This window comes from Myotis lucifugus, unplaced genomic scaffold (genome assembly GCF_000147115.1).
Source record: "Myotis lucifugus unplaced genomic scaffold, Myoluc2.0 scaffold_194, whole genome shotgun sequence".
In the NCBI taxonomy this organism is placed as follows: Eukaryota; Metazoa; Chordata; class Mammalia; order Chiroptera; family Vespertilionidae; genus Myotis; species Myotis lucifugus.
Window position 1 is genome coordinate 738,410 of NW_005871242.1, and position 23,820 is coordinate 762,229.

The window sequence follows — 23,820 nt, forward strand, 5'->3', positions numbered from 1 at the left end:
TTCTAGTAGAAAGGAGACACAGCCAGAACTAAGGATTATGACACTGAAAAGTTGACATAAGTGGAGCTATTTTAAAATGGAGTCAAAGCAACTATTCCAGAGGAAGTGCTTGTATGTCTCGCTCCCTGAACCTTTGGAATGTTTGAACTGGGCAAAATAACCTTTGGACTAGGCCAAAGCAACAAAGTAACAATGTCTTACAAACAATTGTTGGTAAAACAAACAGGAAAGAAGACATTCTGCCATAGAGACTGTTGATTATGGACACGCCTTCTGAAGATAGAATCAGTAATCAGCCTTGTATAGCTAAAGAATAATTCAACTTGTTAGCACTAATAGAAATTTACTTCTCCTATTCAGGTAATCGTTTCCCTTTCCTTTCTGATAAAAGCCCTTGCTTTTACCCTGTAATTGGGACACAACTTGGGTTTCTGCCTGAATCGGTGCCCCTGAATTGCAATTCTGTGATCTCAAATAAATACCAGTTGCTTCTCACTTTGGCTTTTTATTTTTAGGTTAACAAAACCCACTGTTGCAATAAATAAAGACATGGAACAGGAAAATGTGAAGGTGGTGATAAGGTTCTGGTTGTCCTTCATTTAGTAAATGATATTACCAGAAGAGATGAGATGTATGGTGAGTAATAACTGATTTCAAATGTCCTAGTTTTGTCCAAGGTATTTCTAGGACCAGCACTAACTAAGCCACCCTTGTGACAACATGAACTCCTTCAGACATTTGAAGATGTTCCCACATACCCTCAAGCCTTCTTTGTTCAGACTAACCATCCCCAATTCCTTTAACTATCCTTCACTTATTCAGTCTTCTCTGGAAAGACTGCACTTGGTTTTGATTGATGTCATCTTAAAACATGACACTCAGAATCAAACAAAATTTTGAATGAAGGAGAATATGGTAGAACTATGTCAGCTTTCCTTCCTACAGACTGAAATTGCTTCATGGACCGCCCCCCCCCCCCCCACACACACACCCCAAGAAAAAAAGATCCTGACTTTATTTCCTGTGATGTCCCCCTTATTCTCTCCATTCTCTTCAAATGTACTTATGCCTGAATGATAATTTGCTCACTGATGACAAATGAGAACAGCACGAATGATGATGACGACGACAATGGTGATGATGATGATGATGATGAAGAAGTTCAGAGCAATTGGTGGGTGACAGAATTTGCATAAGCACTCATGAGATAGATCATGAATATTCAGTTTTTGTTTGGCTTGTTTATTTATTTAACCTGAACTTTATATATTAAACAAGGAATGTGTGACTTGCTCAGGGACCTGTTATCCTAATGCCCAAGTTACTTCCTGGTTTAAGTCAGGTCAGGCAAGCTGAGAACACTATTGTGGCTTCCATGAGATGCCCAACTTATCTCCACATAATAACTTACGGACTGGGAAACTCTGATTCATGCAAAAAGCACAACAGAAAGATGTACTCAACATCCTGCTCCTGTTGAGCACTCTATTGTTTGTGAAATTATACCCTTAGGCTCAACGAAAAATAAAATCTATTAAAAATATACTTTGAATTCAGTTACAAGTTGAGGTTTGTTTGATGTGGAATCAGCACCTCTTTTCTAAAATACAACCCAAGTTGTCATATATCAGGCCTTAGTCTCACCGAATACCAGTTAAAACAAAGCAAAGCAATGTTAATAATAAACAAGAGGGAACATAGTTTTGGGAATGTAAGGTTCAGTGCTGTAAGATCTGGCTTGGGGCCATTCCTCTTTAGTGTCTCTATTAGTTCATGTCAAACACAGTGAAAAGAAAATCAATGAGAAATGATAAAATATGGGGGGGTCATTTATGGCATTGAAAAGTAAAGGAAATATTAAATAAGCTAATTATAAACATTAAACATCACATAAAGTCTTAGCTGAGAATCCCTCAAATGTATAGTTTAAAATATATCCACAGGGGGTGGAGAGACAGTTTGTGCAAAGATCATTAGGTTGAAATCTGAATTCTAGTCTGTAATGAAGGAAAGAAGGAAGGAAGGAAGGAAGGAAGGAAGGAAGGAAGGAAGGAAGGAAGGAAGGAAGGAAGGAAAAAAAGGAAGGACAGATCCTTTTAAGAAGTACCACAGTGATTTATTCTAATTTTTGAGTTGTCCAGACACTCTACATCAGACATCTGCAGAAACAAGCCATCCCAAGACACAAGAGAATAAATTCCTATACAACTCTGAGCTTCCCTGGGCACACTGTTCATAATCTAGAGAGTTCTGTATTAGACTGTGTGGTAGTTTGTTACACTAATGGTTCCCAGTGAGTCACACTTTCCAGTATCCATGCCAATGTGTTGTCCCTCCTACTGTTATTGGAAAGGAGACCTGGCTCTGAGTGGATTTGCCAGGTAGTGTATAGGTTCTCGACTTCACGCAGGAAAAGATTTCACAGTATGAGTCCAAATGATTTTGAGAGTTTGTTTATTAAAGTGAAACAAGAGAGGGCCTAGGATAGAAGAAGCAACAGGAGAGAACTGAGGCAGGACTGCTTCGGTTCACTGGGAACTCAGAGAAAAGGAAGCCTTGGAGACAGGCTCAGGGGGTTAGCCCAGGACAAGCTGCCACTGCCCATTGCTCCCCTGGTTGCAAGTCTCATGGGGACCCTTAGAATTTAGGAGATGCAGGCCTGTGAGGGAAGGTGCAGGCCTGCTCCTGGGAGAGACTGTGTGCACTGGGTCCTTTGTTTTGAGAGTTTTTAGGCAGGGAGTTGAGGGGAGGTCTCAACTGAATATTCAGCAGCTTTTCCAGGTGTGCCCTTTCAGAATCGTGGTCTCCGCTGATTGGTCAGCGCCAGGGCAGGGGATCATTAGTCATTGCAGCTGGTTCTGGCTTCACCCACCTGGTTTTGCTGCTTTTCTAGCCCTGGAGCTGAAATACAACTGAGGTCTAGATCTTATCTCTTAGGGAGGTGACCTTCTATATCTGGCTGTAAATTGCTTGGCCAGTTTGCTCAGCTATCTGTCTCAGTTTCCCCATTCCACTTGCCAAGGAATTTTCTTATTCTTACTATCCTGCCTCACTATTTTGACTCTTGACTTGGCACATGTGCCAAAGCACATTGGGACTTGTCCTCTTGAAATGCTGCTGCTGCCATGTGAAGAAATTGGTCTGGAATCCTTGGGAGTAACAGGCCACATGCAGGGAGAATCCCAGCTGTTCCAACCTTCCCAGGTCCCAGTTAATGTCAAACATAGGGAAAAGAGTTCCACAGGAGTGAGCCCAGGCAAGACCAGCAGAATGACCATCCAGCTGACCCACAGAACCATCCATGAAAAATATTAAAGTGTTCTTATTTAATATCTCTAAGTTTTGGGGGTGTTTGTTATGTATCAAAATAGAACTGATACAAGCTGGAAAGATTAGACCAGAGGACTAAACATTTCTAATTAAGAAAATATTCCTGGAACCAAGATGACAGCATAGGTAAACACTGGTACTCGCTGCCTCCCACAACCACACCAAAATTACAATTAAAATACAGAGCAACCATCATTCAGAACTTCCTGAAATCTGGCTGAATGGAAGTCCTAGCAAACTAGAGAAGTAAAGAAGAAAGCACATTGAGACTGGTAGGAGGGGTAGAGATGCAGAATGGTCTGGTCCAACACCCACGTGTGGCGTTTTTTTTAATAGGGAGGGATATCTTCGCTGAGGACCAAGGGGTCCCAGCCCCACACCAGCCCCCCAGCCCAGGGTTCCAGAATTGGGAAGAGAAGTCCCTGTAACTTTGGGCTGTAAAAATCAGCAGGGATTGTGGCAGAGTGACAGAGACTGCTGGAGACCCAAGCAGTTCCTCTTAAAGGGCTGGCACATGAACTTACTTAGACTCACTCCCTCTGGGCTCCAGTGTTGGGGTGGCAGCTTGGGGCAGGAACTCGGGTGCAGCTTTCTCCCAGATAGAGGTGCTCGCAGGGGTCATTGTCCCTGTGCTAGGACCACCCACTTTGCAGAGCTGACTGGCAGCCATATCTGAGTTTCCATCAGCCTGGGTCACACTGTTTTCCCTGTCCTGGTGATTCCTGAGACCCTGCTCCATCCAATTTGCAGCCCCATCCAAGCTGTTTGCAGCAGCTTTTCTATATGAATGGCCTGTCCTGCCTTAGACTTCAGACTTTCCTAAAATCTCTCAGACAAGCAGCAGCTGGTGTCAGTGTGCCCCATACCTATCAATAAGAAGCCCAAGACCTGGCACTAGCACCAGCCAGCCTTGCTTCACAGCTGGGCACTTCCACACCCAACACAAGTAGCAGCCATCTGCAGATCTCTCTGTAGCTCCTGCAGGGTGGCCCCAGGCAGTGGCTGATTTTGCACCTCTCGGGAGGCCCAGAGCCAGTACACCCGGTGGACAGCTTCAGACCATACCAGATTACAACCCTACACATCCGCAAGTGACATACTCAAGGGGCAGACTCAGTGAACACCAAAGTCCCACTGAAGCAAGTCCTGCTCCATAGGGGTGTCTCTTGCACAGAAGCTTTTCCATTGTAGTTGTAGCTGGTCCTCACAGCCAATTGGCCTGGAGGTCAATTCCTCCTGGTGGCACCAACAGCAATCAAGGCTCAATTACAAGAAGACTGTGCACACAGCCCACACAGGGGTGCACCTAGAGTACCAAGATCAGGTAACTAGGAAGGCTGAGCCACTGGGCCCTACAGGACACCTACTACACAGACCACTTTACCAATTCCAAGAGACATATCAGCTCTACCTAATACATAGGAACACAGGGAAGCAGCCAAAATGTGGAGACACAGAAACGTCACAAATGAAAGATCAGAAGAAATCTCCAGAAAAAGAACTAAATTAAATGGAAAGAAGCAAATTACTAGATACAGAGTTCAAAACAATGGTTATAAGATTGCTCAAGGATCCTAGTGAGAGTTCCAAGGTTCTTAGTGAGACTTTCAAGGATCTTACTGAGAATTTCAAGAACCTTAGTGAGAACATAAAAAACATGAAAAAGGACCAGTCAGAAATTCAGCATACACTAACTTAAATAAAGAATAATGTCCAGGGATTCAAGAGTAGAGTACAGGATTCCAAGAATCAAATCAATGATTTGGAATATGAAGAAGCAAAAAACATCCAATCAGAAGAGCAAAAAAGAAAAAAGAATCCAAAAATATAAAGATAGTGTAAGAAGCCTCTGGGCAACTTTAAGCGAGCCAACATTCACATTATGGAGGTGCCAGAAGGAGAAGAGAGAGAGCAAGATATTGAAAATCTATTTGAAGAAATAATGACAAAACACTTCCCCTACCTGATGAAAGAAATAGACTTACAAGTCCAGGAAGTTCAGAAAGTCCCAAACAAGTGGAACCCAAAGAGGCCCACACCAAGACTCATCATAATTAAAATGCCAAGAGTTCCCCTAACCGGTTTGGCTCAGTGGATAGAGCGTCAGCCTGCCGACTCAAGGATCCCAGGTTCGAGTCCGGTCAAGGACATGTACCTTGGTTGCAGGCACATCCCCAGTAGGGAGTGTGCTGGAGGCAGCTGATCCATGTTTCTCTCTCATCGATGTTTCTAACTCTCTATCCCTCTCCCTTCCTCTCTGTAAAAAATCAATAAAATATATTTTTAAAAAAATAAAATAAAATGCCAAGAGTTAAAGACAAAGAGAGAATCTTAAAAGCAGCAAGAGAAAAGCAGATAGTTACCTACAAGGGAGCACCCAAAGGACTGTCAGATGATTTCTCAACAGAAACTTTGCAGGCCAAAGGGAGTGGCAAGAAATATTATAAGTGAGGAACTACAACCAAGATTACTCTACCCAGCAAAACTATCATTTAGAATTGGAGGTCAGATAAAGAGCTTCACAGACAAGAAAAAGCTAAAAGAGTTCATTACATAAAATGTTGAAAGATATTCTTTAAGAAGAGAAAGAAAAAGAAGGGAAAAAACAGATCAAAATAGGAACAATAAAGTGGCAATAAATATATACCTAGCAACAATTGAATCTAAAGATCAAAATAAATGAACACGGAATCTAATGAATAAAATAAGCTGATGAATAAAATAGAACTAAAGTCATGAAAACATGGAACAGACTGACAAATCTCAGAGGAAAGAGGGGAGGGGGTTGCGGGAAGAAATTAACCAAATAACTTGTATGCAATATGCATTACCTATGGACACAGACAATAGGGTGGTGAAGGCCTAGGGTGGGGTAGGAACCAGGTGCTAGAAGGCAATTGGGGGGGAAAGGAGGAACATCTATAATACTTTCAATAATAGATTTTTTTTTTAAAAAAGGAAAATGTTCCTAAAATCCTAGAGCCTTAAAATCCTACTATGTGTCCAGCCTCACTGACAACCCCAACTGCCTCTGTGACTGACCCATGAATTTCCACCATTTCCTTACCAATAAGCTATAGGAAGAAGGAGGGAATGTGAGATACATTCTATCATAATCATTGGAGCTTGCCATGTAAGTCAATGTAATGTATCTTCTCCTAAAAGATCTCAGCTTTGTCTCTGTGGCCTTGGTGGCATTTATACTTTTTACCCCTTTATTAAAATGATTACAATTGTTTTCATTTATGAAGTTTCCCCCTTTTAGATATTATACTTAGTGCCGTCAGGACTGTTTCTTTTCGTTACCCTTCCCCCCAGCAATACAGGCATTTACTGCAGATTTGATAAACAAGCAGAAGCAATCATTCATTATCCTTTCACTTTAGCAATGGAAACCACACCTGTAGATTTTAAACATGTTATTTGAATAGAAAGAGAAGGGAAAGCAGGAATAGAAAGGAGAGTAACATGTGACTTCTCTTCTTAACTCAAATATACTAGAAGTAGCTCCCTCAATTCTGTCTATATTTTTTTGTCCTACCAACAAAATATTTTACAATAAAAGCATATAACTCTTACAAAATACTAGAAGGAGTTTAATAAAACAGGAGTTTAATTCCAACTACAAAGTTGGATCAAGATGAAAATTTAAAAAACTAATATTCTCGTGACCACAGTAAGAGCCATCAAGGGAATACTACATTCTTTGCCTTGATTTGTGTATCATATATCCATCTCTGTGCAGTTATTAGCCATGAGGGGAGTATAAAATAAATAAAATGCACAAGTCAATCTGAAGGAATTTATAATCTAATTGGAGAACCAAGAACAATGAAACTGCTGAGTAATAATTCAAGATGGTACATTACTAAAATCACAAGACCAATCATGTGAATAATAATCCTTCTGTGTCAGAGTCCTAGAAACGCTATGTATTTCCAAACAATAGTTACCCAGTGTGTGTCATTTATATTCTATGCATAAAAGATTTATATCATTGCATATAATGAATGCTAATTTGAAAAATAATAAAACTTCAAGGGAAAATAAAAATAGAGGCATATGATTCTGTGGCAAGATCAATAATATAATCCCTATGAGACTGTCCCCTCTTTTCATGCAGAATAGCGTCTCATTTCAGAACATTCAAGCTATATGAGCCATTCCTGAAGTTAAGATATTTCCAAAAAATATTGATAATTTCTTTGGTTCAAAGCTACTTAACCTTAATTTCCATAATTCAGGAAGGCACTGATTCTTTCTGGGCAAGCCCAAATTTAGATCAATTCATTTCTTCAACAAACAGACTTTAAGTGCCTACTCTGTATCAGGCACTGGGCTAGAATCTGGGGATACGAACATAATGAGACAACGTTCCAGACTCCCTATGCCGGCAGGGTTAAACGTCAGAGTGCCAGAGGCAGTAGGGTGTAGGGGGAAGAGCCTTAGAACTCACCAGTCCCCAGCCCTGGTCCCCATACTACCGAAGACAGTGTAAACTAGGCAAACCGTTGAGCTGGCCTGCAATTAAGTGTCTTCACTTGTCAGTTAAGATCCACAGGCCTATCTCACCAAACATGTTGTGAGGACTGAATGAAATAATAGCTTAAAGTGCTCTGAAATGCTAATCTGTAGAGATTGATGATGTCATTATCACTTCCAGCACACTCAGAGGACTAAAAACGATTTCCATCTGACCATAAAGTGTCACCTCTTCAATGACATACAGTGCTTTCATGGAGTCTAACTAGGAAAGAGTATTTTGAAAAACAGTACGATTTGAGTCTTTTGTTCCTGGGCATTTAATTAGACTTTTTATTCACCCATTTGGGGGGGCTGCGCACCATGCAGCAACACTAACAATAAAATTCATGCTTTTAAGCCAGTATTGACCAGAGAAATTCCTCCTCTTCCAATTCAAAATCACTTCTGGAAGCCAGCTGCCTCTTCCTGCCTCTCTGGTGTGAACCACTCCCCTATAAGGAGTGTGGGTTTGAGGCTTCAAAGGAAAGGACAGCTCACTTAAGAAAGCAACTGGGTTATGTATTCATTTGAAAAATCACCTCCAGTCTCATTATTCTTCTGGTGTTGGTCCTTCTGTTCCTTCTGCGCGCCCATCTCCACCCCCCGCCCCTCACTTTCCGCTTTCTTCTCTTTATGCTCTGCCTTTGGTCAGAATTTGACCTAAGAAAACACTCGGAACTGATGGATTATTCTACCAATACCTGCTTATTATACTCAAAAGGACCACACCCTCAGCTTTCTCTTCAGGGAGGGCTTGAAAGCTTAATGTGGTCCCTGCAGGTCTTCTGTGAGCCCAGCAGACTGGAGTGGAGTCCTACAGCCCACAGCCGGTCCTGAACTATCCCAGCCCTGAAGGCAGCTCCTGTCTGCCTCTTCATCAAGACAGAGGGGCTTTATGTTAGGAGAGCAACACCGGTTCCCTTCACTTTTCTCCTGAATTCAAATAATAATATAATCCCCGTAAGACTCTAGTTCATAGGTAAGCTAGTTCACTTAATGCAGTGTAATAACTGTGAAGATTATGTGTCAGAAACTCTTTGTTTTAATCCTGGATATACCACTAACTAGCTCTGTAATGGTTAACCTTGTTCCTCCCTCCTCCCTTTTTTTCAGCTGCAAGTGAAGTCCAAATAATGTCCAGATTCCCTCTAGCCCTAAATATTGGCTGATTTAGTATATTTTAATGAGGACTTATAAAATGCAGCACTCATTCCCAATGCAGGGCAAGTGAGGTTAAATAAATTCTAAATGGCTATAGACTTCTTTCTCCAAAGGGAGTCTACTCTCTTTCATATTCTTCTATTTGTAGAGCATGATCTGTCATTTACTGGCCATAACTTTCACTCTATTTTGGATGCTGTACAAATTTCTCTGTCATTAAAATGCCAATAAACCAACTCTCTGTCTCAAACTTAAACAATGGCATGTACTGTTGAGGTCATAAGTTGGCTCTTACTTAAACATACACTTGGAGGAAAAGGCAAAATGTCTTACTTTACGCAAGGGTAGAATGAACGTCAACTTCCAGTTAGAGAACAGTCTTCAGGCAAACAGAGAACAGCTGAGGGAAATGGCTCAGTGAGGGGAACAGGAATTCTAGGGAGCAGAGCTGAAGTCACCTCCAGGAAAGACAAGGAAGTGACTGGGAACTCCTGAGCCATGGAGTGTGTGCGGGAGTCTTTGTGCCAGGGAAGGAAGTGCTTTTCCTCAACCGAAAGGCCAGAGGGAACATGTGGGTTTTATAACCAGGTAACAGTAAAAGGAAGGAAATTAGCAAGTCTTACATATATCGGGCAGCATAATGAGCCAGCCTAGTGAATTTCCACCCTATTAAATGACAGGCTAGGTTTGGTGGACCATCCATTCCCAGACAAGGTTATTGTACTTACTTCAAGACCAAGAAAATGGACATCTAGTTTCATTTCTATTTTAGTAAAGTCTAGGGGCTGCCATTACCACATCTTTAAAATTTCCCATAACCAATTAACTTTGTTTCTACATATTTTAGTGTTTCTCGACCTTGGCCACACATTAGAACTTCCTAGGATAGTTTGAAAAAATGGCAATGTCTGTGCTCCATCATACCCCAATCAAATAAGAACCCCTTTAAGGCAGGAGACAAAGGGGTAAACATTAAATCTCTCTAGGTTATTTTTTAAATATTTTTATTGATTTTTTTTTAGAAGGAGAGAGAGAAATATTGATCAGCTGCCTCCTGCCCGCCCCCTACCTGGGATCAAGCCGGAAACGCAGGCATGTGCCCTGACCGGGAATCAAACCAGCAAACTTTCAGTGTACAGGACGATACCCAACCAACTGAGCCACACTGGCCAGGGTTATGGTATATGCCTGAGAGCTTCTTCTGTGTTCACCAGCAGTAAGTCCTTGTAAAACTAAAACAAATTTGTGTACTTTTTGCAAAGATTGCACATCGGAGAGAAGTTAGGAAATCAAAACCTGATTCTGAATCTGGTCCAAGGAAGAGATGGGACTTTGGTTTGATTAGCATTAGGAGACTTACCCAAAGCTGCCTGGGAAGATCCAAGGAGTGCCAGGACACTAGCACGAGCTTGTTTCTGCTCCTTTTTCTGGCTTTGAGGTCAAGGGCATTGCTTACCCCAGGGTCTTCACAGATGCCCCAGGTCACTTGGGGTAGAAGTTATCCAACTCCATCCGAAAGCCTCAGGTAGCAGTTCCTCTGGGCCACAGGCTGCTTACCACCTCCTTACAGAGACACAAAAAAAGGAGGAACGTCTTCTCAGAAACAACTCCATAGAGGCAATTCGGGGAAAAACATTAACAATTAGCGTAATCTAATTAAATAAAAGATGAATAAAAAGACCAACCATTTATCTTAATATTTACAAAGATGAAAAATATCAAAGCCCACACAGAGTCATAAAGCAATGAAAATAGTTCCAAATCAAATCCAACTGCTAGCAGGAAGCTAGCAGAAGACCTTCCATAACATTTTGTTTAAATGATTGATGACTTATCTGGGATGTATGTTATGATTTGATCAATTTTTAATAAAGTTGAAATGTTTAGTCTTTTTCTTTTACATCTACTTCATAGTCACTGTGGGACAAATGTATAACTTACTTCTTTAAAAAAATTTTTAAAAAGTGGTTGGATTTTCTGAGGCTGATGATAAAATATGACAGATAAAGGATTATTGTTCGTCCTATTTTCTTCCATAAAGAAAAAATCTGAAGGTCGCTTTCCTTTCCTGTAGAACTTACATACAAATCGACCTATGACTGTGAAAAGTGGCTTCTCCAGCCTTTCTGGCAGCACGAGGCTGCTGGGCTGCACAGCTGCGGGGGCACTTTTATGCCTTGTCCTCTCTGCTTGGCACCCCGCCCGTGGGACAGTGCCATGCCAGGTGGCTGTACGTGACAGCCTTGGGCAGCAGAGTTCTTAAGCAACCTTCCGGAAGGAATGCCAGGGAACGTGTCAGTTAAAATGCAGGGTATTTGTTCCTTATTGTCCATTACTGGAATTAAAGGACCTACTTTAAAAATCAGTATCTAGTAAATGGATATCTAGCCTTTCCCTTGGAACACTGGCCTGGGAGGCACTGGGGCACTCCTGACACAGGCACTGGTGACACCCACTGCACGTCTCTAACTCGCTGGTGGCCAGCCAGCCGTTGATGCTCAGCCTGGTTGTCCTGACCTCACATTCGATCAGGAGTGTTGCTGGCAGGTGCAGGCAGCGATCCTTCCCACAATCCACCCTCGATCATGGAGTGGGGAAATGTTTCCTACGAAGAACCCTGACCCAAAGGGAGGGAAAGAGTAATTGAGGGCCTCATAAATAAGTAACAGCTGCTTGATGTTTTTTAAAGCAATAGAAAACATTTTGTCCACTTTTAAAATTAAGAAAAAAATATCTTTTGGGGGGTTCCAGATTATGCCAATTGAAAGAGGAAATGCCAGGAGATGGAAGAGAAGGACCCAAAAGGGAAGTTGGTAGAGGAGAGGGGGGGACAAAGCGAAGAGGATGGAGAAAGAACTACAGAAATAAGAGGAGGAGGAGAAGGGAGATATTTACAAATGCAGGAAAGAGATACATGGCAAGAAGGATGGGAAGGAGATAAGGAGAGAAAAGGAAAGAGATACTGGGCTCCAAGTTGAGTGAATGATTGTACTATGTGTGTAGAGCTTGCATTCATTTGGGCTGTTAACATCCATTCAACTAGCATGCACTGCATACCTATTGGGTGCCTGGGTGCTGGGTAGGATTCAAACTTGCATAGGCTAGTTCTTGCTATCATAACATTTATGATTTCAAAGGTACATAAACATATCCAACAGCTACCATAGTAGGCAGAGCTGCAGCAAAGAGGGCAGCCAGGCCCTGGCACCTAGCAGGTGTTCATTAGATGGTCCTTGGATGTGTTAAACACTAACTTGTGATACAAATATATAAACATGGAAGAGGCACGGCCTGTTTCTGGCTGGGGGGAGGGAAGGCAAGAAAGGTTTCCTAAAGATGGATGGTTGAAGGATAGGTGGGGTTTTTATAGGTCAGGTTGTGGGGCAAGACATTTTAGCTGAAGGTCACAGTGTGAAGCTGCAGAGCCTATGTCAGTTTAGGGCCCGAAAAAGACAGATTATATGAATGTAGGGTTTGTATTAGGAAGATGATAAAGCTTAAAGCTGCTAATGTTAGGTTGTTCTGGTCCTTGAAAGTTGGTAAGAGATTATGTCTTACTTTGGACAAAAAGGAGGGGTGGGCATTAGCAATCAAATGAAGGATTCCAATTAATGTTTAAAAAGATGAATTTGACAACGGCATTCAGAAATGTCTGACCTGAAGCAGAGTTTCTAACAGCATGATCTGTAATCCCATCTTTGATCCAATCACTAGGAGTGCTTGTTCAAAACACAGATGTCTGGGCCGTACAGATATTATATTTCTTAGCTCTGGGGTGAGGCCCCAGGTCTGTGTTTAAATAGGCTACCCAGTGCCTGAAATCTCCTATACATGAAAGCTAGTTAAAACTGGCTTAGAAACAAGACCAGTGAGGAGGTGTATTAGTTATCTATTGCTGTGTAACAAATTTCCCCAAGTTTAGTGGCTTAATACAACACAAGTTTACTATCTCAATGTTCTAATTCAGGAATTCAAGAGTGGCTTAATTGGGTGGTCTCATGAATTTGCACTGAAGCTAGAGGCCAGGCGTCCTCAAACTGCGGCCGGCGGAAAACATTTATCCGGCCCGCCGGGTGTTTTTGCCGCCGCTGCCTGTCCTGCTTAGCAGCCGACTGGTCCCAGGCCCGCAGTACGCATGTGTGGAATGTCTGAGGGACAGTGAACTGGCCCCCTGTCTAAAAAGTTTGAGGACCTCTGCTAGAGGCCAATGCTGCAGTCAGCTGAAGGTTTAACTGGGGCTGTAGAATCCACATCCAAGCTCATCCTGTGGCTACTAGTATTGCCAGGAATCCTCAGTCCCTCTCCACCTGGGACTCTCCATAGGATTGGTCATGACATAGCAGTTGGCTTTCCTAAGAGTAAATGATACAAGAGAGGAAGACACACATACATGAAGACAAGCTACAAGGTCTTTTATAACTTAATCTCAGAAGCGACATAAAGTAGTCCCTCCTATTTGTTGTTGGTCCTCAGTGCTAATATTAAATGGCAAATTACAGAAAAAAACACACAAAACTACAAACTCATGTTTTAAATTGTGTGCCATTCTAATGAAATCTCTCCTGCTCTGCCTCCCCCTAGACGTAAATCATCCACACTGCCTATGTTACCCATCCCTTAGTCATGTAGTAGCCCTCTCGATTATTAGATCAATCATCACGGTATGCAGTACTTGTGCTCAAGTAACCCTTATTTTATTTAATAATGACCCAAAGCCATTCACATAACTTTTATTATAGTATATTGTTATAATTCTTCGATTTTATCATTAGATATTGTTATTAACCGCTTATTGTGCCTCATTTTTCAATTAAACTTTATCATAGGCATGCATATATAGGAAGAAACATAGTACACATAGGGTTTGGATCTGAGGTTTTAGTCATCCACTGGTGATCTTGGAATGTATCCCTCGGTGGAAAGGAAAGGACGACTATACTAGGAGGCGGGGTCACTGAGGCTAACTTGTAGTCTAGGTGCCATAGGAGACAAAATCCATAACCTGGGTGTGAAGTGGTAACTTGAAATGATAGCATGTGATGTGAAATAATATGAGCTAATGTGTTTGAACACTTACCACTTCCAGGAACTAGGGTAAAGCATTTTACATGTATTATCTCACTTAAGCCTGGAAACAACTCCATGAAGTAGGTAGGCACTGCTATTATCCAGAGGGGGAACCAAAGGGCAGACAGGTCAGTAGCCGTGTGGGAGCACTGTTACAAAGAAAGACTTGTCAGGACATGGAAAGAGATGGAGTGTAGAAGAAGGTAATGGGCTGTTACAAGTGTCCTAGAGAGTTTTTACTGGCTAATGAACCACCCTTCATGGTTCATCAGCTGCTCAATTCACCAAGTGTTGGGATTCATTTTGAGCTGGTTAAAGCAGCTAACCAGGGGAAAGCATACTCTAGCCAAAGAACACCCCAACGGCCACTCATTTCATAAGCCCGAAATTCGCCCTTGTTAGGATCCCTAAAATGACCCCTAAACCGCTAGTTCTCTGTCTAACCTTGACCTTCTGCAGTTTGGAGAGGCTGGGATTGAGCAAGTTTAATATTTGACCAGAACAAGTCAGGCTCCTGGATTTACTAGACAGGCTGTGGAGAGGGGGGCTGATGCTCACTGTTTTTTGTTTTTGTTTTTTGGTTTTCTTATTATTACATATGTGTCCTTATCCCCACATTACCCCCCATCCCCCCCACCCCCCACTCATGCCCTCACCCCCCTGTTGTCTGTGTCCATAGGTTAGGCCTATATGCTTGCATATAAGTCCTTTGGTTTATCTCTCCCCCTTACCTCCACCCTCCCCTACCTTCCCTCTGAGGTTTGATGGTCTGATTGATGCTTCTCTGTCTCTGGATCTGTTTTTGTTCATCAGTTTATGTTGTTCATGATGCAAACTGTTTTGTTGTTGTTGTTGTTTTAAATATATTTTATTGATTTTTTACAGAGAGGAGGGAGAAGGATAGAGAGTTAGAAACATCGATGACGATGAGAGAGAAACATCCATCAGCTGCCTCTTGCACACCCTCTACAGGGGATGTGCCTGCAACCAAGGTACATGCCCTTGGCCGGAATCGAACCCGGGACCTTTCAGTCCGCAGGCTGACGCTCTATATCCACTGAGCCAAACCGGTTAGGGCAATGCAAACTGTTTTATCCTATCACTGTTTTATCCTTTCTTTCCCCAACACGTAGGTCTGGGCTTGACCACATCAAGCCTCCCCCCGCCTCCCCACTCTGTATGCTCTTCTTCAGTGGCGCACAGTCGCTGCTTCTGCTCCGAGTCCCTGCAAGCTTTCCTGTTCCCGGACTCAGTCAGCTCCTCCCTTCGGCACCGCCCTAACCTGTTCTTGCCGAAAATCACAAGATTCTTGACTTCTTCACCTTTCCTCCAGATTTCCTTTCTTTTGCCCGCCCCGTCGCTGTTGTTTTCCATCCCCACCTTCCCAGCCTTTCTCCTCTCCGATCCTGCCCCACAAAGCCACACCTGTCCCGGCGAGTGCCCGAGTGTTTGACCATGTATTTAATGGCAACAAAAGAAAAAGGAAAGTAAGTTGCACGAGACGCGGGAGCAGAACCTGACAGATGAGCCCACTTGGCCGGCGCCACTCCGTGTAACTGAGAAGGGCCGGCCGCCTCCGCCCGCCCCACCTTGTACGGAGCGCGGAGCTGGGGGCGGGAAGGGGCTGGGCCGCTGGTATTAATAAGCTAAGCTGGGCCCCAGACTGCTGGGCCAGTCCTCGCAGGGGGCAGGTGGAGGGGGTGGCCCCCGGACCAGACCACCCACCGCTGGGGGCCGTGCGCGCCGGGACAGCGGGCTCGGGCTGTAGGCCACCGGCCTGGAGCGCGGCCAGGAGCCTGGGTGGGGCCCCGAGCGCGCAGACGGTCACCCGGGCATGTGGGCCGTGGGTGGGCGGGCGGGCAGGCCGGGCTGAGGACGCTGTTTGCCAACATCTCACCGAGTGTTTGTCCAGCCAGCCGGTGCCGCTCGCGGTGCCTCTGTCTCTCCCTCCCGCCCCCGACAGCTTCCGCCGCCCCCACTGGACTTGGCGGGTGCGCGGGTGGGGGTTCCCGGACGGGATCGTGGAGGGCGCAGGTAAGCCCTGGGCCCTGCAGGTGGGTGCGGGGTGGGAGGGGGCCGGGAAGGGGGGATTGGGAGAGGACCAGGGGCGGGGGTGGGGGTCCCCGGATCGTGAGGGCGCAGGCTGGGGATGACCCGGGGCTCAGTCTGGGTCCCACGACCCGCGCCCTCCCACGGCAGCGCCGCGTCCGGGTGGGCTCAGGTGCCGGGCTGGGCGGCGATCTCGGCCTCGCCACCGGGTGTCCGGTGTCCGGTGTCCGGTGTCTGGAGTTGCGGGCGGGGCTCCGAGTCCCCGAGGGGCGTGTGCGCGCGCGTCAGTCGGGTTCCGCCCGCCAGGGAGCTGGGGGCGGGGTGGTGGCCGGGTGGGGGTGTCCGGGCGGCTCTAAGGTTTCTGGACTCAGTAGACGGGGCCTGGCGCCCAGTCTCCCCCGCCGCCCGGCCTCCCGCGGCCTCCGACGGTGCCCCGCGCTGACTGCGCCGCGGACCAGCACGCGCACCCACGTGGGTAGAGCCGTGGGGACCTCCTCCGCCCCAGACCTTCCAGGAGAGTCAGAAACAGGGTACCCTCTGCGGTTGGGGTGCGGAGGGCCGGCCGGACAGTGGCCCCGTCAGTTGCGGGGGGAGGGGAGGGGCGATCACCTTCCTCCACCAAGTGGGCAGCCCTGCCCCGTCCTGCCCTCGGGGTTCCTGCGGCCGAGGTGGATGGGCGCGGGGACAGTGACAGTGAGAAGTCACAACTTGCCCGGGTTCTCAGAGGTGTCTTTCCCTCCCAGGGTCAAAGGGAAGAGGCAAGGGAGGCAGCTTTCTCTGAACTGAGTCTCCTCACCTCTTAAAAGGCTTTTTTTTTTTTTTACTTGATTGCCTGTTTCATAGGAACGACTTAGATACCAATATTTTTTAAGTGAATAAGCGGAAGGCATATGTGGGCATAGATCTGGCATGCGAATGGTATTTTCTAGATAAGTCCATGTGTACAGTAATTTCAAATTTCTAAAGAATGGCATATATTTACAAACCTTAATAATTACTGTCACAGCTGATAGTTCATTTTATCCTCAAAAAATGGCCCTTTTGCAGAAAGATTAATAAGGTAAAGTTGCATTAAGATAACTGAAAATCTGAAAACAGCTGACTGTTTTACAATAATTAAAACCCAAACTCTATTCATAACATGAAAGTCATACTGTCTGTACTATAGTACTTTTATGATTTAGGCTGTATCTCAGGCTGTTTTGTTTTTGTTTTGTCTCAGAGTTGTTGGCAACCATTTTCGTTTTGTAGGACAAGGCTGTAGAGGATGTCCCCCGAGTTAATCTATGGGTGTCCTGGAAAACAACTGATCCTATGACCCTTGGAAATTTATTTTTGGAATAAATAGCAGATGTGGGCTTGTGGCTTGTCATTGCTGTCTTTTAAGAAAAGTGCTGTCGTTAAAGAAAACTGAGTTAGCTAAGCCTTTTCTTTTTACTGGATCTTGAATAACTGGAAGTTTGCTGTGCTCAGTATGTTAGGGGGAAAGTCATTCGAGTTTGATTCAGTATCAGCAACGATTGTCCTGTCAGTCAGTGAAAGCAGGGAAAACCCTAGTGAATTAATTTCCTCATTTCTATTTCCTCCACCCGGGCTAACTCCACTTGCCCCTGTAGCTTCACATAGATTTCCTGGCATCGTCCTCAAGTTACAGAGATTCCCAGGGCAGGCCTTCATTTCACAGACAAGGAAACCGAGTCCAGAGAAGTGAAGTCACAGCCGAAAGCCACACAGTTCACGAGAGGCAGAGCTGGGAGTCCCGACTGGGGTCCCTTGCTGGCTGTCCTCTGAGCACCCTGTGCTGGGTTGACTTTTCCATCTGGAAGCAGGGGGAGGAAAGAGTTCATTCACGCCAGCAGGAATCGGCAGTCTTAGAATGGCATGCGTATTATTTAGCAGCCTGGCCACAGGACAGCTGTAGGTCAGTCCCCAAGTATCCTCCGAGCACACAAGGAAGCCAGTGTCTTTCCTTCAAGACCCCTCGTTCACTTCAGTGCTAACAATCCATGTTGACTCCGACAGGCAGAACAAAAGCCAAACCCGTGAAAGAGCTTGAGCATCTCCCCGCGGAGGTGCCGTGGGACCCTTCACATTGTGCGCATCTGTACCATTTGTGCTATGCCTCGTGGTGTGAGAGGGGGAACTGAGGAGGAAACGGTGAGCAAACAACATCCACACCTGGGCCAGCATGACCTGGGTGGGGTTTTTCAACACCTGTCCTCCCTAAGCTAATCTGCAATGGCCTGGGTGAGGCTTCTGCCCAGAGGCACTCGGTCACACACCTTCAGTTCAGCATTTCCATGGCTGCGAGGATTGGCTGGTCTTCATTCGGCAAGTTCACAGGCAGAGCTACATCCGGTGATGTTGGCATAGATGCTCCGCTGTACTGATGGAGGACGGTAGAGCCAACTCGGAGTCATGCTGCCCAGCTCTGCCATTTCCATCTTCTCCATCTGTGGTGCCGGGCGAGTGAGGGGCTGAACTCCAGGGCTGCTGTGCCGATTAAATGAGTGAATGCATGTACAGTGCTGAAGGTAGTGGCTGGCACAGCGAGTGTAAGTTCTTACTACCAGGAGCACTCTGAGCGGGGGAGAGGGGAGAAATGTGAACTTGGCCCGTTCAGGGGGTTCGTTTTTAGGCTTTACTCACACTGTTATTGTTGTTAGGATTCACCCCATTCAAAATGGGGAACAGAGCAGAAGCCTCAGGCTTTAGTGGGCTCCTCATTTTCCACCATGTTTTATTTCCATGGAAGTCAGCGATTGGAGCCATGGAAGGGCCAACAGAGGACATTTACTGGAATGTTAACGAGTTACCATTCATTTTGGTTCCTTATCCCTTCATCTCAGAGCAGGAGTCAAGGGTTCCGAGGAACCAAATTCTTCCTCTGGTTCCTGTCAGCCTCTGGACACCAACTTTAGTGTGAATTTAATGAGCCCCCTCCCCCCTCAGGAAGCTGTTAGAACCCCAAAGTCAAAAAAGCATTATCAAACATCAGTTCACTGGCTGTTAGATTTTTTGAGGGTCACCTCAAAGCAAAATACAAAGATAGAACCTGAGATAGGCAGGCCTGGCTGAATTTGGAGTCAGACACTGCTTTTAATTCTATTTTAATTTTCTCTTAATACAGTGTTCCATTTGCATTCAGGTAGATGAATGCTATGGGAGATAGATTATAGGATGCAGTAGTTGTAGCCCCAGTAAAGGTCTTTGCTACATAGTGAACAGTTAGTGAATGTGTGCAAACCACACTTGTCTCAAAAGACTGGTGTGGGTGGAGAAACAGTTTGCAAGGAAGAGGAGGAAGAGAGGAACCTCAAGGACACTCCCAGAGGGTGGGAGGGGCAACACAATCTGGATGTGTGGATGACAACAGGTGAAGGAACGAGGCTAAGTGACTAGTCTCAAGTTTAAGAGCATTTGAACTTAGTTTGGAGAAATGACATTTGAGAGAGCAGGGCTACATGGTGAGATTATCGAGGCATTATAAGCACCAAATTATTAATCAGTTTCTTAGAATTTGGGTGATCTTATCATATTGAAACAGGTGAAAAGTCTTGTTTTTCCAGAATGGAATTGTATACATAATTTCCTTCTGATTACAAAAGTATGAAGGTTTGTTATTTAAAACACACACACACACACACACACACACACACACACACAGAGAGAGAAATGTATAAGGTAGAATGAAACCTCAAGGGGAATTGTCAGCCCCCTTCCACTGTGAAGCCACTTGTGACTGCACTAGTCCAGGCTACACTTTGGTAAGAAATCAAAGTGAATGACTCCTTCACATTCCCATAACTGCCCTTCTCCTGACCCCTTTCATGACTCCAAATGCTGACTTCACAGCCTTTTTAAAGGAGCCTCTGATCAACTCTTCCATACAGCAAGGATTCCTTGTAACGAACCTAGTCAGCTCTCCATTCCCCCAGTTTATCTGACCTGTAAATTTAGATTTTATTAAATTAGGTTATCTGAAGGAGGTACACCTAAAACCTGGTGACCTTCCAGAACGTACGGAAGGGTTCTCTCCCGCACCTGCACTGTTTTCACGGTTCTAGTAGGCTGTCTGGACATGGCATTGTCCTTCTGCGAAGATGAGAGTACGTAATTGCGTTTATTCAGTGCTGCTTTTAAAGGGGAATGGGAAAAGAGCATGATGGTCTAATTTTTATTCTTTTTCTTCCTTGAACATGGTTCTGTCTTGGTTCAGTTTGAGGTGGGTAATTCCATGAAGTCTCAGAAAACAGTATTTTGTTTTGAAATAAGTTGTTTGGAAAGAGCCTTTTCATTTCCTCCTATGCCTTTTCTAAAAAATTCTTTTCTCAGCCATACAGTTGGTTTGTTAGCTCTGAGGTAATAATATGTTTGCTTGGTTGGGACAAGGCCAAACTTCTGTTAATTTTTTTGTTTCCCTGAGATTGACCCGTAAAAAGTTAGGGTTTGGTTTGTTTTGATAAAGTATCTTTGGAAATTACAGGATAGAGGTTACACAAACTGTTAACAAAGCGTGCCTCAGCGATTCTTTCCTCTGCCCCAGAAACAAAAAGCGATGCTGTATTTCCTCTAAGCTTCATTCATAAGCCCGTCCATGCCCAGCGCCTACACATTTTAATACTGCCTGCTTCTGGCTGTTGCTCTTTGCAGGTTCATGAACGGCATTGTGGGCAGTAAGTTTGGTGCCAGGAACGAAGAGCTGGTGAGCTGAATTATCGTCCCAACCCTTCGGGGATTGCTGCGAGTCTCTGGGAAAGGTCCCTCCAAGTGCCAGCCCAGGTGGAGGCTCACCTGGAAGCCGTTTTCAAGAACCTTTGCCACAGGTGTAAAAGACGCCAGGCCTGAGAAGATGCTGAAACAGATACTGTCGGAGATGTACATAGATCCTGATCTGCTGGCAGAGCTCAGCGAAGAACAGAAACAGATCCTGTTCTTCAAGATGAGAGAGGAACAGATCCGCCGATGGAAAGAAAGAGAAGCGGCGATGGAAAAAAAGGAGCCCCTGCCAGTGAAATCCAGACCAAAGAAAGGTAAGCCTAGCTCCGTGTCGGCTGTGGACGTGTTAGGAGAATGGCTCCTGGCTTGTTTGAACATTTCGCACCAGTCAGAAGCAAGCCAGGTTTGCGTTCCTGTTTGGTAGATGGACCCTAAATGTTATGGAGATTCTAATAGTGTAATTTATCAACTTGAAGTCTATATTCGGGACACACACACACACACACACACACACAGCAATTACCCTGGAGTTGTGTGAGCAGATTGCTTGCCTGAAACCAGACAGACCTTCAGCTGAAGTAACAAGCCCCCAGGAGTCTGATGTGAGGGGTATTAAGGGAGGTTTCTGTCCCCCTATTGCCATCGATGCCTGGTGCTCTAGTTACCGGCATACCAAGTGCTTGCATCCGCATCTCTATGGCAATTGTGTTTTGCATGTTTTAGACTTGAAGAGATTTTTCTTTGAGTTATCTTTTTTTTTTAACATTTTATTTATTTTTTTACAGAGAGGAAGGGAGAGGAACAGAGAGCTAGAAACATCAATGAGAGAGAAACATCGATCAGCTGCCTCCTGCACACTCCCCACTGGAGATGTGCCCACAACCAAGGTACACGCCCCTGACCGGAATCGAACCTGGGACCCTTGAGTCCGCAGGCCGACGCTCTATCCACTGAGCCAAACCGGTCAGGGCGAGTTATCTTTTTTTAGGGAAAATCCCTCTTAAAATACAAATACTGCTATAAGGAAAAAGGTCATAATACTTTTTAGTATTATAATTTTTTTTAGTGAGTTAACTTTTCAGATGTATTTCGTCCTGACCCAAGGAATCCCTTGGTAGCCTGAGAGGGCCTTTGAGACCATGGGGGAGGAATACTTTGTACATCAAGACTTAAAATATAAACACATACAGTCCTACAAAAGCACACGTTAACCCCGCCCCCAACCAGCCACCCTCCCTCCCCTCCAACTCCCCCTGTCAAATTCTGTTATGGATGAATAACTAAGTTGTTTTTTTAAAAACACACAGTTTCAAGGTCACTTACACAGGCATTCAAGACCAATCTCTCTTCATTTTTTTATTAAGCTAGGGAAAATAAGATTTGATAAAACCATTCAGGGTTTCAAAGATTGAGAAAATGAGTCTTACTTGAACGCTGGTATGTGCAGACTCAAAAGGAAGTCACTTTAGTGACATTTGCCAAATACTGATTTTTACTAATAACTTTTCCCAATTCAGCTTTATAATGACATAGAAATAAATGAGTATCTCATTTATTATTGTTATTATCAATAACTATTTGTTAAATACTTGTTTTGTCAGACACTAGGCAAAGCCATGTACACACATATCTCACCCTCACAACTTCTGCAAAAGTCAGTATTAATATTCCTATTTTACAGATGAATGAACTAGAATCAGAGAAGTAAGATATGCAAGGTCACACGGCAGTAGGTGCCTGTTCTGTTGGGTTTCACAGTACCCTACACTGTCCAAAATAGACTTTTTCCTTCAACAAGCAGCTTGGTCCAGACCGAAGCATAACCCTTTCGTCTTTCTGAACTGGTGTATGCCTCTCTGTGCATTCTTTAGTCAGAGCTCATCAGATAGACCTGGGCCTCTTTGGGTGCCAAGGTCATTGTGGACATAACATATTGATGTGGTGGCTGACTTTGGGGACTAGTGAGAACGGAAAGGTTCTGGCCCCAGAGTCAGTGGCCCCGACTCTGTTAGACATGGGGCTTCTGCTGTTTGATGAATTGATCTCCTCGTGGTGACTTAAGAAACAATTTCCATTTATTTGCTTACATTCTTCCTGTGCAGAGTTTTGAATCTGCCTCTCAGAAAACCTGTATGACTACATTAGCTAAGTGATCATGAAAATATATATATACAGTGAAAGTTCCATCAGTATTTCATGGGAGAAGTTTATTCCTCCCTTAAATTTAATACTCGGAGAATATTTTCCATTACCTAGTTCTCTTCTGATTACAGGAAAAGGGAAGTTTTGAGATTCTTTCCCTACTTCCCCCCCCAAAAGACAACAGTTCCCTCCTTCCCCATTGTTCTGCCTCCAAAAGTTAAAGCCACAGATAAAGGCAGTATTATCAGGGCAGGTGGTTTCCGGAGGTGTGTTTGTGCTGCAAACCTGCTAGCCCCTGTCACTGTTTGTCAGACGGCTCACTGTGGGCTTCTGCTCTTTTCAGACCTAAGCTCCCTGCCTCCCCTGCCTCCCCTGCCTCCCCTGCCTCCTCTGCCTCCCCCGTGCCTTACCCGCCCCCATCCCCCCACCATCCTGCTTGCACCCAGATGACTTGAGTACTGCTTTTTCTTAGCCAAGCTGTGGCTTTGGAGACTGGCCTTTTCTTGGCTCTTTAAATGCATCTTTGAGCTTGTTTTGTTTTGTGAGTTTGTTACCCCAATAAATTTAATTTTAAAAATTTAAATAAGTATATCTTATGCCCACCCCTGACTCCTTCACACCATTCCAGCTCATCACTCAGCCATGCTTACACTGTCACCTGGTCATTTTTATCTCTATGTGGTTCACTGTGGTGAGTTCTGAAGGAGCATGACTAAAACGTTTGATATTGTGCACGCCAGATACCCGGCCACTTTTTAGTAATCTTAGGGCTAAAGTAGGAGGGGCTGAAAAACAATTGGAAGTATGGATTTAATTCTTTCTAGATCA

General features: G+C 44.6%; 1 protein-coding gene across 6 annotated transcripts in view; it reads left to right on the forward strand.

Moving 5' to 3' along the window:
- Nucleotides 1-15,549: 15,549 nt before the first annotated feature.
- Nucleotides 15,550-23,820, forward strand: part of SH2D4A (SH2 domain containing 4A) — a 50,035-nt gene continuing 41,764 nt past the window's right edge. For 3 of the 6 annotated variants that reach the window (XM_006097021.3, XM_014462880.2, XM_014462881.2), the window contains exons 1-2: nt 15,960-16,116; nt 20,785-21,164. In XM_006097021.3, the coding sequence (XP_006097083.1) occupies nt 20,984-21,164 (181 nt within the window). In that variant the 5' untranslated portion in view covers nt 15,960-16,116; nt 20,785-20,983. Of the gene's footprint in view, nt 15,570-15,959; nt 16,117-18,153; nt 18,289-18,341; nt 18,687-20,784; nt 21,165-23,820 lie in introns of those variants that run through there. The other 3 variants (XM_014462877.2, XM_006097022.3, XM_023760847.1) reach the window with 3 other exon arrangements.